At 60.1% G+C, this 17041-nt stretch overlaps 1 protein-coding gene across 3 annotated transcripts in view; it reads left to right on the forward strand.

Moving 5' to 3' along the window:
• The window catches only part of NUP210 (nucleoporin 210), a 99182-nt gene that overhangs the window by 76383 nt on the left and 5758 nt on the right, over nt 1-17041 (forward strand). The window contains exons 26-35 of one of the 3 annotated variants that reach the window (XM_073787767.1): nt 824-904; nt 1930-2061; nt 3248-3406; nt 6097-6188; nt 7778-7952; nt 9313-9488; nt 11429-11649; nt 12844-12980; nt 15416-15539; nt 16179-16459. In XM_073787767.1, coding sequence (XP_073643868.1) covers nt 824-904; nt 1930-2061; nt 3248-3406; nt 6097-6188; nt 7778-7952; nt 9313-9488; nt 11429-11649; nt 12844-12980; nt 15416-15539; nt 16179-16198 — 1317 coding nt within the window. In that variant the 3' untranslated portion in view covers nt 16199-16459. The other 2 variants (XM_033865512.2, XM_033865513.2) reach the window with 2 other exon arrangements.

Here is a 17041-nt window from a genome sequence, read left to right on the forward strand (position 1 = left end):
TGGGGGCTCAGCCTGAGGCCCTGAGGTCCGCGTGTCCCAGAAGGGTATGCGACTCTGGTCAGAAGCTCACGGTTCCATCTGTGCGATTCGGGTCACCCTAAGAATCAGCTCCCAAAGCCGAGGAGTAGTCCAGGACTAGCAAGGGAAGACAGCAGTGAGAAGGATGAAGGGAAGGAAGGGAAGGGATGCTAGCTGGGCACCTACTACGTGCCAGGAGTTAGCCCACATCACAAGGCACAGGAGCTGGGCTCACATGAGTGTATGTGCAAAGGGCTTAAGGGTTTTAGCAGCCTGGGTTCAGCATGTGTCAGCAGCACTACAAAGAAGCCAGTAAAGTTAGTCTTTGGCCAAATTAACAGGAGTATAGAATTCAGAATGAAGGAGGATATAGTCTATTCTAATCACACTCTACCTGGCTCCTGCATTTGTCCCGGTACTCTGCTCAGAGACAGACAGGCTGGATTTGGGGTTGGGAGGTCTGGCTGCCTGGCCTAGAGAGGAACAGTCCCTGGTCAGTGTCCCCAAGTCTCCGCAGTGCTGACCTGGAGCATCTGGAGCAGACAGGTCTGTAGGCTCAGAGGACCAGGCCGGCACCCCCAGGGGCAGGGAAGAGGCAGCAGCCAGGTCCACGTGGGGCGAGCCACCCGCAAAGCCAGGCCTCCTAGGGAGGAGGAGCATCATGGGTGCCTTCTGACCACGTGACTCTGAGCTGGCCTTGGCAGGAGCCTCCTTCCTGGGGGAGGGGTGTCCCTTCCCCAAACTCCTGTCACTAGCACATAGCGCCTGCCCACAGTCAGCCTGAGCCCCAAAGCCCTCTTCCTAGGACCTCGTGGAGGTGGAGGTGTTGCTGCTCCAGGCCGTGAGGATCCGTGCCCCCATCACCCGGATGAGGACGGAGACGCAGGTGAGGCGGGAACCTCTCCAGGCCCTCCTGTCTGAGCTCTCGGAGAAGCCTCTCGGCAGGGGTCAGGCCCTGAGTTCTGCTTCAGAATGAGCTGTGCCCTCTGCTGGGACAGTTCTCCATGCCCTTCACCTGCTGAACCCTGTTTACCTGGGGGTCCAGCTTCACTCCCCTGCCTTTCCTGCGGCAGCCCAAAGGCTCCCTGCCATTCTCCCCAACGGCGCCATCCCCTCTTACGCACTGCGCTGACGCCTGTCGCCCCGTGTGGGTGCCGTCGGCAGGTGATGCCTGTGTCTCCACCAGTCTGTCGCCCTCCCACACCTAGACTGGCACCTGGCACCTCTCGGGAGCCGGTGTTTGGACGGTGCGTAGCTTTCTCAGTGCTTTCTGTGTGTTAGTCCACATGGGGCACATAACAGCCCCGAGAGGTAGCTCCGGGGTCACGTCCACGTCACAGAAGAGGAGGTGCGCACGGGGCAGGCTTAGGGCGTCTGCACAGCTGGCAAGCGGCGGGACGGGGCGCCGACCCACAGCCTGGCTCAGGTCCGTCCCCGCCTTTCGCCGCGTCACCTCCACGTGCTCCCTCTGGTCGGCGCTCGGTCAGTTCAGATTGTCGGAGACCGAGTCCACCCCTCGTGAGCAGGGACCCCCGCTAGACTGAGAAAGAGGGGAGCAGGGTAAGCTGTGTGGCGGGGGCTGGGGGCGCTGCAGGTGTCCCAGAGCTAGCGGCAGTCGTTTAGGAATGGGGTCTCCCGGCCGAGCTGCGACAGCCCGCAGCCCAAGAAGGACGGGAGGTGCGGGGCTGGTGCTGTGTTCCGCTCGGTCCTTTGCTGTTTTGTCAGGCCTCCTGGGACCTATGCTGCACCTGCCGCTGCTTAGGGAGGAATTGGGTGCGCTTCCCGTTGCCCCGCGGAGACGGGGAAGCACCCAGCAGCAGGCGGCAGCTCAGGCAGTGCCCCGGAGCATCCGGGGGGGTGGGGCTTTGGCCGCTGGACCCCGGCGGTCACGGGCCTGGCTTCTCCCCGCAGATGCCTGTCTACGTCACCGGGATCACCAACAACCAGAACCCTTTCTCCTTCGGCAATGCCGTGCCGGGCCTGACCTTCCACTGGTCTGTCACCAAGCGAGACATCTTGGACGTCCGGGGGCGGCACCACGAGGTACCCACCCTCCCAGAGTCCCCTGACTCCATCCCAGACAGTGTTGGGGTGGGAGGGTTCTCACCACGTGTCTTGTGCTTCACGCCCTCCTGTGGCTCCCTGACTCCTTCTCCCAAGGCTGCGGCCACACTGTCCCTCCCCGGTATCCCTCCCGGCCTCTCAGTCTTGCTCGTGTCCAGGAACCAGGTCGCCCAGCTCCCCCCTCACGGTTCCCAGGACAGTCCTCAGCCTTTTCATTTCAAGCACATTCTTGCCGACCAGCCGCGCTGCACAGGGGCTTAGTGACCTGCTAGCGGAAGGCAGCAAAAACGACAGCCTGGTGGGGACGTCACAGAAGTTCCAGAACGTCTCGGGGTCCTGGTCGGGGTCCCCAGTCTGTAGCTTCCGACCCCCTTTCCGAGATGACGCCTGGCAGCCCTGGGGTTTTCTCCAGGTTTATCCCAGGACCCCACCCCTGTCCCCTTAGGCCTCCCTAGGGGGTCCCCGGCCCCTCCCTAAGCCTCAGCTGGAGAGAACGTGCTGCCCCCGTTTGTATGAGCTGGAGCCCATGCGTGAGGAGGGGGGACGCGCCCGGGGTCGCCCAGCCAGTGGGCTATGGGCCGGGTGCCGGCCCTGGTGACTACAGGCTGCCACCCTGTGTGGGCCTTGGTCACCCAGGACCCGAGTGGGGTTGGTACTGGGGGTTTCTTCTTGTCCTGTCCATGGATGGGCGGGGGGGGCGGGCATGAGATGGCGGTCTCCTGGAGGCTTCCTGAAGCTCATCTAGTAGTGCAGGACGAGAGCCTCCCCCCAACCCTATGGGACCAGAGTCCTGTCCCCAGACTGTCCCCGTGGTACCTGGACGTGTGACTTTTTCACAGATAGCCCACGACGGGGGCTCTTGGGGGGGAACACCCCAAGTCTAACATCTTCGTGGTGATTCGCCTGACCCCCCGCACAGTCGAGGCTCTGAGAAGTCCTGTGTGAGAACGCTGGTTGGCCTAGCCTCTTTCACAGGCTACTGTGAACATGAATCGCAGCGTGGGGCGCCCTGCGCTCGTGCTGAGGTGGCCACGGGCTGCAGCCCCCAGGTAGCAGGCCCTGACGGGGCGGGAAGGCAGCAGGATGAGAGAATGCAGGCAGTGCAGGGGGTCTGGGGCTCCCGTCCGGCTCTGCCCTTTGGGGACACTTTCGACATCTGTCGCAGGCATCGCTCCGGCTGCCGTCGCAGTACAACTTTGCCATGAACGTGCACGGTCGGGTGAAGGGCCGCACCGGGCTGAGGGTGGTGGTCAAGGCCCAGGACCCCACAGCCGGGCAGCTGCTGGGCCTCGCCAAAGAGCTCTCTGACGAGATCCAAATCCAGGTAAAGGACGGGTGGGCAGAAGCCACCGTTAGCGGGAGAGCAAAGGCCAAGCCGTCAGCCCTGCTCCTCCCAGGGGCCTTGTGGGCACATGTCAGGGGGCTGGGGGTATGAGGTACTGTGGGAGCCCAGAGATGGGGTGACCCAGGGCTTCACGGAGGGGTTATGTTTCAGGATTGGGGGGCCTGGCATGTGCACAGGGCTGAAAGTCTGAAGTAGCTTAATGTGGTCCCAGAATAGCAGATAATTCTGAGCTCAGAGTCTGGGGTGCCTTCTTGGGGGAAAAGGCTGGAAAATTGTCTGAGCCGGGCATTCATTCAGTTGTCTGTATGTTTCACAAACATGTGACGCACTTAGCAGAAGCAGACACACTCCCCCACTCCCCAGGCCGGCTCCCACAAAGCCTGCGGGGCAGGAGCTGCAGGTGCGGCTGCCCTAGATGAGCCCGCAGCCCTGGGGGTGAAGTGCCCCTGCGGGTCCCGGGGAGTGGGCAGCAGAGGGTCCTGAAAGGCCTCGAGGGATGTGCCTGGAAGACAGAGGGTGCGACCCATCCTTCACTGATGGAAACCGAGCCTTAGGACGGGAGGTGGCCGGCTCAGAGCCCCTTGAGGGGGCACCCAGCAGGACTCGGACCAGGCAGGACCAGAGCCCAGCCACCCCTGTCCAGCCCAGGGCTCGACCCACGTCTCTCTCTACCACCCCTGCCCCCTCTGGGCCCCTCTGTAAAAACAACGAAGAGCATTTTTAGCTTCAGGGACCCCATTCTGCTAATCTGGGGCTCAGTAATGTCTGGGTTCCCCTAAATTGCAAAGAAAAACTGATAGCAGCCCCTAAGTATCATGAGAAAAGAAATGGGTTCAAGCCCCCTCTTCAGGAAGGAGCAAACCATTTCTAAACCAGGCACATACCTCATTAGGGGCAAAGAAGCAGATTTCAAAGAGAAACGCCTGTCTGCCAACCCCCCTCACCCCTGCCTGCACAGGCACACACACATACACACAAACACACAAACACACAGAGACACGCACACAGACACACACACAAACCACACACACACACATACAAACACAGACACACAGACAAATACACACATAGAAACACACAGATACATGCTCTTCCTAGCTGAAAACAAAAGGAAGCAAGTTCTGACACCTATCCTGAAATTAAAGACAGGGCTTTGCAGCTGCCAGGTTCTGTGACCTCAGTCAGGTCGTCTAACCTCTCTGCGCCGCGGCGTCCCTGGCTGACAGCAGATGGGTTTTGAGCACATCGGAAACTTAGAGGCGCTGGATCCAGCCCACAGAGGTGTTTTATTTGGCTCACTCAGGGCTTTGAAACAATTTTTATTTGTTGCCAACATTTAAAAATAGGAAGATTTTGTCTAAAAGCCCAGTATGAATGCATGGCATGATGCCACACGGTAAAACCAGCAAGAGATAAGGGCACAGCCTCCCACTGATAGAGAGGTGCCCCCCAGTATCACAGGCCCCCCAGCCCCCGTCGTCTCCCTGGCACCGAGGCCGTTCACCATGGTGCTGGCAGTGGTGCTTTTCTGCCGGTCACATAACAGGAGAGGAAGGTCCCCCTTGTACCTTCATGTCCATCTCAAGAGGGACCACAGAGGTCCACGCCTAAGGAAAGTGGGAGGGGACCTGCCTGTGCATGTATTTCCCACGAGATGCGTAATCGGTGAGGCAGCTTCACTCTGGATGCCGCCTGCCTGGCAGAAGTGCTCACGCGACTCCAGAGCCCGGTCTGGCTCCCAAGGCCGTGCTCCGTGCCCTGTGAGGAAGCACTGCCACTCCGTCGTGTCGCACGAATCCCCCAGCTCTGTGAGACAAGCGTGGCGAGGATGATTACTTCTAGACCCTTTTTACAGATGAGGAAATCGAGGTTGAGTGTACGGTCAGAACATGGCGGTGCGCGGAGGGAGGGGAGTCGGGCCAGTTTCCTCTTGGGAAATCATCCATCAGCTCAGATGATTTTAGACACAGGCCCTTAGGAGCGTCCAGCTGGTCTGATCGGAGCAGAAGCCAGCGGGGAGCCAAAGCTGTGCTTGGCACCTAGACTCGGATGCCAAGCACGCCAGCAGCCCTGAGGGTCCCTGGAGACAGGTACCTGAAGGGTGCTGGGCGCGTCAGGCTGCGTGCGGAGAGGGGTCTGGAGCCCCAGGGGAGGGCTGCCTCCGTGGCAGGATTAGAGTCCATCCGACATCATCGGGTTTATCAGCTGCTGGCCTGAGGTCACCAGGCACCCCGTACCAGTTCTGTGCGGATCCTGCCGGAGCCTGGCAGGCTAGAGGGTGAGAGGCAGGGCTGAGGGGGTGGATCTGCGAGGGGCATGTAAGGAGCAGCATGTCTCTCTGAGAGGCGAATTGAGAGCTTTCTCCGGGCTCCGTCCTGGCAGCATCACCGAGCAGGACCCTGGGCCCCGTCACTCTGCCGCTTTCCACACACATATGTCCCGAGGGCTCAGGGGAGGCCCGTGCTTCTGTGAAGCAGCCCCAGGGGCTTCACCAGCGCACCTGCTGTCCCTCCTCATCGTGCCTTCGGCCTCTTAAAGCTCAGCCCTCGCCACCACATCACCAGCTGCATAACAGGTGCTGGCACCGGCCCCTCTCATCCCTGGGAGACAAGCAGACCCTGGACGTGGTTCCAGGGATCACAGGAAACAAAACTCCCCCTCTCTTCCAGGTGTTTGAAAAGCTGCGGCTGCTGAACCCTGAGATAGAAGCAGAACACGTGTTAATGTCGCCCAACTCATTTGTCAAGCTCCAGACAAACAGGTAGGTGACTCGACGCGGCTTCGTCCAGGTTGCGAAGCTGTGCTCACATCCGACGGCTCATTTGTCGAAGTCGTCAGGAGCCGTGGGTGCCTCGGGCGAGCTGCACCTCCCTCCTGGCGTCGCGCTGGAAGCGGGTGCGGCCTCTGCCCTCCTCCCGTCACTGTGGACGTCCCTGCTCGTCTGCGGCGTCTCCCCGTGGGTCCCTCTTCTCCCTGTGGCCCAGAACCTCTCATGCTTTCTGCGGACATCCACTGCTTCAGAGGGGGAAAAGTGCCAGCCTGGAGGTGCTCAATTTCTCGAATGCCCCTGTGTCTTCAAGACTTGCTGTTCCGTGTAATCTAGGAGCCGGGGCGTCACCTGGGGGTTCGTGAAAATGTGGATCTCGGCCCCTGCTGGGTGGTGGGGACATGCATGAACGCAGAGGAGCGGGGTTTTGAAGCCTGCCTGCAAACCTGCCTCCTGCCCGGCATTCTAAGACGATGCTTTGGGTAGTGGTGCCTTGTGTGTGAACTGCGGGTGCAAAGTTGGGCATTGTAAGGACCACTGGAGAGACACACACACGTGGGGGACGCACAGCCAAAAGTGTCCCTTCCTGGCTCCGTGCAGGGCTCTAGGTCAGAGGTGGGTGACAGCCGTGCCCTTGAGGAGTCCGGTGGGGAAGAGGGCAGTGTAGAGAGAGAAGGGCTGTAATGAAACAAGGTACAGTGTTGAAGCCACAGCGCAAAGGACGGCCTTCCACGTGAGGATCCGGGGAGGCACACCCCCAGTGGAGATGCTGGAGCTGGGACTTAAAGGATGCATAGGAGGTTAAGAGGCTGGGGTTGATGAGGGAGGAGAAACTTGAGGCAGAAGCAATGACATTTGCTTCAAGTCGTCCGCAGAGCGTTTGTGGGGCTGCGGCACAGAGAGAGGGTGAGCGGGGCCAGGCCTGGGAGGCTTTTCCTTCCTTCCTCTCCTTATAACATCAATGAATATGTAAAAGAGCATAAAATACTGCATAATTTGTCTTCTCCCCAGTGCATATTATCAGTAGTTTTCCAAACCACATTCTTAGCAAGTGGCCCGTTTTTATCCAGTTACTGGCCCTGGAAATAGGACAGGGCAGGGCCGTAACTCCCATTTCACAGTTGAGGAAGCCGAGCCGAGAGAGGGGACACATGTGCCTAAAGATGCAGTTGTCAGCGGGCTGTTGGGTCTGCCTTTGGGCTCCGTCCAGCTCAGAGCCCCATCCTCTTCCCGCTGCACCAGGCTGCCTTACTTCAGCAAACTGAAGACAGCTTACCGCGGAGGGGTCTTTGACAGCAAGTGCCTGTGCTGCTGAGGGGACCCGCAGCTCCCGCAGCCTTCCCTCCCATCCCTCCCACTGAGCGGCTCGTGGAAGGTGCCGCTCTCCTTGGAACCCTTGGTTTTACAAGTTAGGTGTCCTGTTGGCAACTGAGGAGCTGCAGCGGGCTGTGCACAGCGTCCTGGTGCACGGCGGGGCTGAGATCGGGCCTCTTCTCCCAGGAGCAGCGGGACTCCCAAACCCCGGGCCCCTTGCCGTGACACTCCTGCTGTCTGTGAACACGGGTCTGGTTTGTTTTCCGAAGGGATGGCGCCGCCTCTCTGAGCTATCATGTCCTGGACGGGCCTGAGAAGGTTCCCATCGTGCACGTTGATGAGAAAGGCTTCCTGGTGTCGGGGTCCATGATCGGGACATCCACGGTCGAAGTGACTGCCCAAGAGGCTTTTGGGGCCAACCAGACCATCATCGTGGCTGTCAAGGTAGGATCACGTCCGCCTCCTTTTTGGAGTAATAAAATCAGCAGGACTGCTTTCCCCTCGCAGGTGTGTAAGTGAATCTACTCGCCTTCCAGCCAATAGATTGTCTGCAAGAGTTTATTAAAGGTCCTAGGTGAGAAGCTGCAGCATCTTCTGGATGTCGGAGCCGAAGATCCTTGGAGATGATTGATGGCAATGACCTCGTCTCATAGATGGGGAAACTGAGGCCCAGAGAGGTCCATGGTTTTCTGGGACTGGCACTCCAGTGTCCTGACCAGTCAGCATTGAACGTGTGTGCTGGCTCTTGACCCAGAAACCATTACATTACAGACGGCACCTCGTAGGATGAGGTGACCCGTCTTCCAGGCAAGGAGACCAAGACTCAGAGCGTCACACAGTAATTGAGAGTCAGGCTCTGGGTTCTAGCCCACATCGGCCTGGCCCGGGTTGGCGTCCTCCAGTCCCAGCCGGCACTCCCGTGTCCCCTTGCCATTCTGTGCTCCTCAGAGACAGGACTTTCCCCTTGGGCGTCCCTGGGTCGGATCCTGGGGTTTATCCTGAACAGAGTTTTCTTTGCACAACTGATTCTCAATGACAGAGAAAATACACGACCACTGTAATATTTAGATTTTGCTTGGGTCGTGGGCCTCTTTCCTTCCTAACATCTTTTTGTTTCAAGATGGGTGTCTAGCAGGGAACTGTCCACCCTAGTTTTCGAGTAAGTGAAAGTGACTGACCCCCCATCCTGTGTCAACAAATAGTATTGAGCACCAGCTGTGTGCCGGTCACTGCACCACTGATCTTCGTCAAAGAAACTGGGCTTTTTGGGGGCTGGCTTTTCGGCCGGGATGGATTTTACCTGGAGTCAGAGCACCAAGTCTGCTCTCTAAAGAGCTTGCTGTCTAGGGCTCCCGAAACCCATCATCCCCTCCTTTTCCCGTCTCCCCTTTAACTGGGGCGTCTGTTCCTGGCAGCTCTGTAACGTATGGAGGCCCCCAGGCAACGCTGCCCCTGCAGTCCAGCGGGCATTGTTTCTAGTTTAAATGCCTGGAGCCAGGTCCTCCAAAGAAGCTGAGCAGTCAAAGCCCAGAGGATATTTTTGCAACATGAATAATGATGTAATTTGTCACAGTCATGGCTTTTGACTCTTGTGGGTTGGGTTTCCTGAGAGCGAGGCCGGCCATCATGCAAGGAGGGGGCCACCGTCGCAGGCTGAGCCGCTCTTTCCATGACCCCAAGTCGGTCCAGCCCCCACGCCTCCTGAGATGGGGACTGGCTAGGGGCAGGCGTCCGTTCTCGGGAAGGGGATCTTCAGAGAGGTGTTCCTGGCGCAGTTGTCACTGCATTTGCTCACTGTCCCCAGGTGTCCCCTGTTTCCTACCTGAGGATCTCCATGAGCCCCGCCCTGCACACCCAGAACAAGGAGGCTCTGGCGGCCCTGCCCCTGGGAGTGACCGTGACTTTCACCGTCCACTTCCACGACAACTCCGGAGACATCTTCCACGCTCACAACTCTGTCCTCAACTTTGCAACTAACAGGTAGGGGTGGGCCCCCCTCGTTCCCCACATGAAGTCACGTCTCCATCAGACCCAGATCTGATTCACTCAGGTGACTGATGGCCACGCAGAGAGGCCAGCGCCCCTGAGAGGAGAGTTTGTTACTCACGGTTCCCAAGAGCAGGGGGTGCGCCTTGCTCGCAGGGGCCACGGGGGAAGCACCGGGCTCGGCCAGGCATCAGGAGCGAGGGGAGGCGTGGCCGAGAGTCTGTATTACCGGAAGGCACGCAGTCATTCAGCAGAGGTGCCGCAGTGGGCAGGAAGCAAAACCCAGATGCTGGGGTTTGTGGTTGGAAGGTCTGTAGTAAGATTTTGTGCAGCCGTGAAGGCTGGGCTGCAGGGGAGATGCATACAGCCCTGGTCGCTGGCCTGGCCCTGTGGTCAGTGGATGCAGAGCGCCAGTTATACCTGCTACGAAAGCTGGTCAGAGGAGACACACACCTTCCAACGCTCAGGGCCTTCTGCGTGCCGTCTCGCCGACTCCTCGCTGTCGCCCATTTGTAGAGGCCCAGAGAGGTCAAGCCACTTGTCCAGGGCCACACAGCCAGGAAGTGGGGTTTGGCTACCAGGTCCCATTGGGCTCCAAGGGCAGTTCTTTTTGGCTGGTGCTTCTGAAATACAAATGCAGCCTCAGGCCTAATGTGAGGAGGGAGGGGGTGGTCTCCAGGAAAGAGAGCTGTGGCCTCGGGCTAGACCTGCCCCCATGTCTGAGTCTACTGGAGCAGCGGTTCTCAAAGTGTGGTCCCCAGACCAGCATCATTACCACCGCCTGGGACACTCAGAAATGCACATTCTCAGGGCCCAGCAATCTGGGCTGTAACGAGGCCTTCAGGTGATTCTAAAGGTTAGGAACCGTTGTCCTGGAGGACGCAGACCAAGCTAAGAGCAGGAGGGAGGAGCCCCAGACCTAGGAGGAAGGAGTAGCGCTCCAGAGAGTCCTCTCTGGGCGCAGAAGCTCATGTCCTGGTGTTGGTGACCATTGCAGCGTGGGCTTCCCATGGGCCCTGGAGCAGATGTGTCCCCTGTGGCTGAACACACCCAGGGCTGGGCCCTGGGAGAGCAGGTTTGGAGTTGGGCCCTGTTCAAGCTGGGCTCGGCCCTTTATGGGGCCCATGAGTTTGGGCGGGTCACCCTTCCAGGCCGCTGTGTTCACACCTGTCACGTGGAGAACGTGGCCTAGTCCCCGGGGCCACCAACTGAGGCTGTGGTCGCCAGGGCCTGTGGCATGCCGTGGCGCTCTGCACAGAGCAGGGCATCTGCTGGTCTGGCGTGAAGGCTGCCCTGGAGGGAACGGAGCCCCCTGTCCAGCTCCCCTGCAGAAGTCACACGGGCCTTCTGTGGCGGGGAGCGTCCATCTCCGAGAGAGCGGTCAGGGCTTGGGGGTGTGGGCAGGGAGGCAACGGAGCAGAGACCCTGGCCCTCTCCCTGCCCAGCCCAGCCGTCCCTGCGGCCCCGCGGGGGCTGCCGTCACTGAGTGCCCCCCGTGTGCCCATGTGCCGGCTGCTGGCCTAAGCCCTTTCCAGCTGCTGACCGGGTCTGTGGCTCACGTCAAGCCTGTGATGTGGGTACATTGTCAGCCCCACTTGGCAGATGAGGAAGCGGGCAGGGGCAATACCACTGGTCCCAGTAACACGGCAGAAGGCAGCCTGTGCCTCCCCGAGTGTCCTGGTTCCCTACTGGGAAGGGATGGGAGCACAGGGTACATCACTTTCCTCTGGGGGGATGGTGACGCTGGCCATCCTGTCTGGGCTTTGGGTCCCCCTGCCCCACCTGGGTGGTGGGTGAATCAGGTCGGTATGGCCTGCGGGTCCCTCACCCGGGTGACATCAGGGCGCAGTGGGCGGGTGCGGGGGCCCTTCGCTGGCTCCTCCCTCAGAGCTGGGGCCTCTCCCGAGACTGAGAGCCACGTCTCCTGTGCCCAGGGACGAGTTTGTGCAGATCGGGAAGGGCGCCACGAACAACACCTGCGTGGTCCGCGCGGTCAGCGTGGGCCTGACACTGCTCAGAGCGTGGGACGCGGCGCACGGCGGCCTCTCTGACTTCGTCCCGCTGCCTGTCCTGCAGGCCATCTCCCCCGAGCTGTCCGGAGCAGTGGTGGTGGGGGACGTCCTCTGTCTGGCCACGGTTCTGGTCAGCCTGGAAGGTACGAGAGATTCTGGCCGAGGGAACCATCTCTGGTTGGGAGGTGGGACGGGGCTCTCAGCCCGCTGTGACAGGTGTGCACGTGGAGCTTGGTGATGGTCTAGAGCGGGCGTCGGAAAACTGCGCCGGCTAGAGCCAGCCTGCCGTCTCTTTCTGCAGCAGGCTGTTACTGGTGCTCGGCCACACCCCTGCATCTCCGTGTCATCAGTGGCCGTTTTCACGCTGCATCTGCTGGGCCGAGTGGTGGCATCAGAGACCCTCGGGCCCACACAGCCCCAAAGACTTACAATCTGGCCCTCTACAGAGGAGCTTGCCCCTCCCCCCCGCTCTAGGGGTTTTCCACCCTTGTGGAAACCGTCTACCCCCATAGCCACGAGCCACAGGACCCTGGAAACGTGGCTGGTGCAGCTGAGGAGCTGACTGTTCGCTGTTTCGTTTGGTTGTGGTTTTGGCTGCGCCGCACAGCACGTGGGATCATCGTTGCCCTGGTCCCTCGCCCCCTGCACTGGAAGTGCGGTGTCTTAACTGCTAGACCACTAGGGAAGTCCCTGACTGTTCGGTGTTGATGAGCTTCTTGGCGGGGCTGCTGCACGGGCAGGTGCCTCTAGGAGGGAACCTCAGCCGAGGAAGCCGCTAAGCGGCGGGGCAACTGTCCGTACCACCCGTGCATTCACGAGCCACACGTGCAATCATTTACTTAATTTTTTTCCTAATCGGCTCCCTTGTTTTAAAGCTAATTAAACTCATTGTAAAAGGAAGTTACACGCTGCCTTTAAAGAAAAGCACGTATTATTTGCCACAAATAGAATGTGGTTGTTGAATCCTTTCATTGCGTTTATCATGTGACGAGATTGGCTCTTCACTGAGGACCGCCGTCTAGTGACAGCTCAGAGTCTGCCACCGCCTTGTTTGTTCAAAGGGGATTGCTGAGCAGGGTGGGCGGGCAGGGGCGGTGCAGTGGGGAGGCATGCAGTGGGCCGTCCCTGGGGGCCAGCGCCCGGGTCACCCCAGGGTGGGAAATGACCAAGAGATTCCCGGCAGGGAGGCACTGTGGTCGCAGACAGGAGCCGAGCGGTGGGACAGTGGAGCGTGGGGCTGGGGGCGGCGAGCACACTGCCCAGGTGACCCAGGTGAGACGCAGTGGCTGGAGTGTCAGTCATGGGAAAGAGGGGTCACGTGCAGCTTCCCCTCCCAGGCATCCCCGGGACCTGGAGCTCATCAGCCCGCAGCATCCTCCACGTCGACCCCAAGACGGGCGTGGCCGTGGCCCGGGAAGCGGGATCTGTGACCGTTTACTACGAGCTCGCCGGGCACCTGAAGACCTACAAGGAGGTGGGGCTTTGGGGCCCATGTGGCCGAGCCTTTCGGGGTGGAACTCTCAGATTCCGTACTGACTGATTCCCGTTTGTCAGGAAGAAGGAAGGTCCAGCATCTCAGGAGGCAGGCGGATAGGGATTCGTGAGCCTGGTGGGGGCAGGTTCCCCCTCCCAGGCTGCCGGCTCCCTAGTGCACAGTGGTGGGAGGACGGAGGCGGCCTCCTGGGGGGTGATCCCCGCGCCCACGTGCTGCGGCTGAGCCCTGGGGGCAGGATTGCCTGCGTGGGCGTCCCCTGGGAGTCGCGGCCGTAGGTGGTCCCGCTTAGCGATTTGGCATCACTGGGAAAGTTAAACTCCCCCAGCAAGTCACCTTTTGAGTCTTTCTGGAGGTGAACAGAACCGCTCTCTCTTCTGTTTATCTCCAGCCAAGAATGAATCGATGAGCAGTCTGGCTGCGTTCCACGCGTCTCATTTTTAGAGCAGCGTGTGCCCTGTGGAATCTAGCAGTTTAACTTAATAGCGGGTGTGTTTAGTGCTGCGACCCTGCAGTGCGGGCGAGCCCAGTGCAGATAGAGGCAGCTTGAGACGAATAAAGCAGTCCCCCCCCCACCCCCAAGAAGCCCTGGAGGGTGGTCGGGCAGGGCTGGGGGAGCTGGCAGAGGAGGGCACCGCACGGGAAAGGTGGGCAGGGTTCGAGAGCCAGCCCTGGGGCTGGAACCCGGGGTGTGTGGGAGCGGAGGCTAGCTTTGCGATCAGATCACAACAGTGGTTAAGCTCTGGGGCCAGGCTGCCTGGGTGCAAATCCCAGCTGGACCACTGAGAGGCTGTGTGACTTTGGGTAAGTTACTTGACCTCTCTGTGCCTCAGTTTTCTTACTGGTAAAATGGGGCTAACATTGTTGTGTGGATTAAATGAATCATTAATGTGTGCGAAGGCCTTAGAATGGTACTCAGCACAGAGCACGTGCTCCGTGGGTATGAGCTGCTGCTGCTGCTGTTGGGGGTAAAGATGTTGAAACCGATGCCAGACACAGTAGGGATTCATCAGAGATTTTTTAAAGGCAAGAGTGATAGAGATCAGAAGTATGTTTGGAAAGATTGCCTGGTGCCTGGCTGAGTCTAAGAGCCTGAGGGAGGGGGCATAGCTGCAGGGTGGCAGCTGAGAGACAGAGGATGGGCCCTCACTGGCACCCCTGCGGAGGCCGAAACTAAGGGTGGGTTTGGAGAGACTCCGGAGGGAGGGTCATCAGAGCTTGGTGACCGTTTGGAAGCGGGGCTTGGGAGAGGGAGGCCTTGGGGATGAGTCTCCAGGTCTGGCTGGGGCGACGAGGGGGAGGATGGCCCTTTGCAGAGAGGGGAGCACAGAAGGAGGCGCCAGTGTTGGGGGAGGACGATGGGGAGTTTGAGGTGTTTGTAGCTCCTCCAGGTGGGGCTGGTGGTGACGCAGCTGGGCCGGCGCGTCTGGAGCTCCGAGGCCCAAAGCTGGAGACAGCGGAGGGTGGGGTGCCTGCAGCACAGACGTGGGTCTGAAGCTCTGGGGGTGGCGGGAACACGCAGGGCCTACCGGAGCAGGAGGGAGCGGGACCAGGCCTGGGGCCCTCTGCCAGGTGTGGAGGAGGACGGGGCAGGAGACTGCAGAGCGGAAGTCAGGAGCAGAGAAGGCGGGGGCAGCGGGAAGGACCCAGGCAGGGGCGCAGGTGACTGCGGTCAGTCTGGAGGGTGAGGGGCCGGCCTTCCAGCTCAGCATCGGCCACGGCTGCACTGCGGGGTCTGCAGGAGCTTGGGGAGGAGTGAGACCCCGTCCCTGCTCTCGAGGGACTCACGTGCTGGTGGAAGCAGGCCCGTGGAGGGCAGGAAGTGCTCGGCGCCTGCCCAGAGCCGGAGACGGCCTTCCACCGGGAGGCGGTGGCCCACAGCTGGGAGTGTTGGCCCTGCAGGAGGTTGGAAGGGGTACCCGGCCTAGGGAGGCTCGTCCTGTCTCAGTAAGGTGTTCAGTGGTTAGATGGGAGGGGTGAGCCAGGAGATAACTTGGGGAGATGAGCCTCGGCCGCCACCACTGGGCCGTGTGGGTCTGCGTTTTGGTCAGGCTGATTTATTCTGAATAAATGGCAGTGAAGTAAAATGGATCCTTCTCTCTTTGCTGAAAGATTAAGTAACCCATCTGATGTGCAGAGACGCGATCATAACTGACAGGGGAGCCAAAGTCTGCAGCCCGCCCCGACTGCTGCTTGCATTCAGGCCTGATGTCGCCCTGCCCCGCTGCTGGGGCAGCCGGCTCCAGGGAGAGTCAGGCCAGCCTGGGGTCTAGTCCAGCTCTGCCCCGTCTGAGCAGGTCACGTAGCCCCGGAGCCTCAGTCCTGTCCCCTGTACCGCGGGAAGGGCAGTACCTGCGTCCCAGGCACTCGGCCTGCACGGTCAGCTCTCGAGGGCCTGCCTTGGCTTCCCCCCCCAGATAGTGGTCAGCGTCCCTCAGAAGATCGTGGCCCGGTACACCCGCCCCGTCCAGACCAGCTTCCAGGAGGTTGCGGCCTCCAAAGTGATGGTCACCGTGGGAGACCGGAGCTCTAACCTGAGAGGTAAGGAGTGAGGGGTCGTGTGTCCCGCGTGGGCCCTGCCAGGCCAGGGGCCTCGGGCCCTTCTGATGGGGTTTTGCTGCTTTTCCTACTCAAACTCGCTGACTCCGAGGCGGGCATTTAACCCCCGCTGGCCCACCCCTTCCAGCTCTTTAGAAATTCGAGTCCTCCATGGGCAGAAGCAGTGAAGGGATCTTCCTGAAAGCCCAGTGCCGCGAAACTGCCTGTTTCTGGGCTGGAGGTGCAGCGTCAGCCCGAGGGCACCCAAGTGGAGAAAGCCACTGTTCATCCCAGAAACTGTGGCTTAGCAGGCCTCGCCGCCGATTCTGATTTTCATAATTACCTCTCCCAAGTCATGCATAGAACGTTCGACCTCATCCCCTGCCTGTGACAGCCCTGGACAGCAGCTGCCGGAAATAAATGCATCAATACAGGCTGTTTTTAAAAAACCACTTAACTGGTAGAATTCAATACCACTGTCGTGGTTCTGATGCACCTCTGCTGCCTCGTGGTCACCTCTCGCCCTGCTCCAGTGCAAGTGGACAGCACTGTGCCATTGCCCAAACGATGCTCAGGGTGTTAGTGGGGAACTAGTGCCCTCCTGATGTCCAGGGATAAATCGCCCGTTTTCCCTGCTGACAGGAGCAGACAACATGCACTAGCCGCTCGACCCGCTGCCGTGCCCCTGGATGTGGGCTCTGAAAAAATGCTGCAATTGCCCATGGTACAGGCCCCCCATTCCCACATCATGAGTCATTTGTCCTCCGCTTTTATAAACTGCGGCATCCTCAGGAGGAATGTGGGCACAGGTCCGGTTCTTGGGTCGGCCAGCCTCCACGTGGCCTGCTCTCATGCCTCGTGCTGGGGCTCTGCAGGTGGGGGCCTCGGGGGCCTGGGTGCGCGGCCTTCTCACCCCCTCCCGTCCCCAGGTGAGTGCTCCCCCGGCCAGGTGGAAAGCATCTCAGCCCTGCACCCAGAATCCCTCCTCGGCTGCCAGCTACAGTTCAAGCAAGACATCTTTGACTTCCCAGCCCGTGAGGTTTTCACCGTAGAACCGGAGTTTGACGCTGCCCTGGGTGAGTCCGCGGGGTTTGGAAGTGAACACTGACCTGCATGGCAGGTTCGCCTGTGGTTCATTTGGCCCGCGATGGCCGTCTGTCCAGGGGGCGGTATCCGTCAGGAGCCCAGCCTGGGGACTGATGCCGTCACCCCGGCCTCTGGTTCCCTGCAGCCGCCGGGAGGGGTTGGCATTCCCAGCTGCTCTCAGCAGCCACCTACACCTGGCGGAAAGGACTCGGTTCAGAGCTGGGGACCTGGTTCCAGGCCTTTCCTGCTCTTCTTGCCTCAGAGCCTGCAGGCGAGGAGGCTGCTTCCCTCGTGAAATGGGAAGGGTGGTGCCCTGCTCTGCTGGCATGACGGGGCTCTGAGAGGGATGGAAGGGACTTTATTCAACCGGTAGTTGAGGGCATGGGCGTCTGTGGAGTGTAACTGCTCCACGGAACTGG

This window comes from Tursiops truncatus, chromosome 10, assembly GCF_011762595.2.
Source record: "Tursiops truncatus isolate mTurTru1 chromosome 10, mTurTru1.mat.Y, whole genome shotgun sequence".
Taxonomy (NCBI): Eukaryota; Metazoa; Chordata; class Mammalia; order Artiodactyla; family Delphinidae; genus Tursiops; species Tursiops truncatus.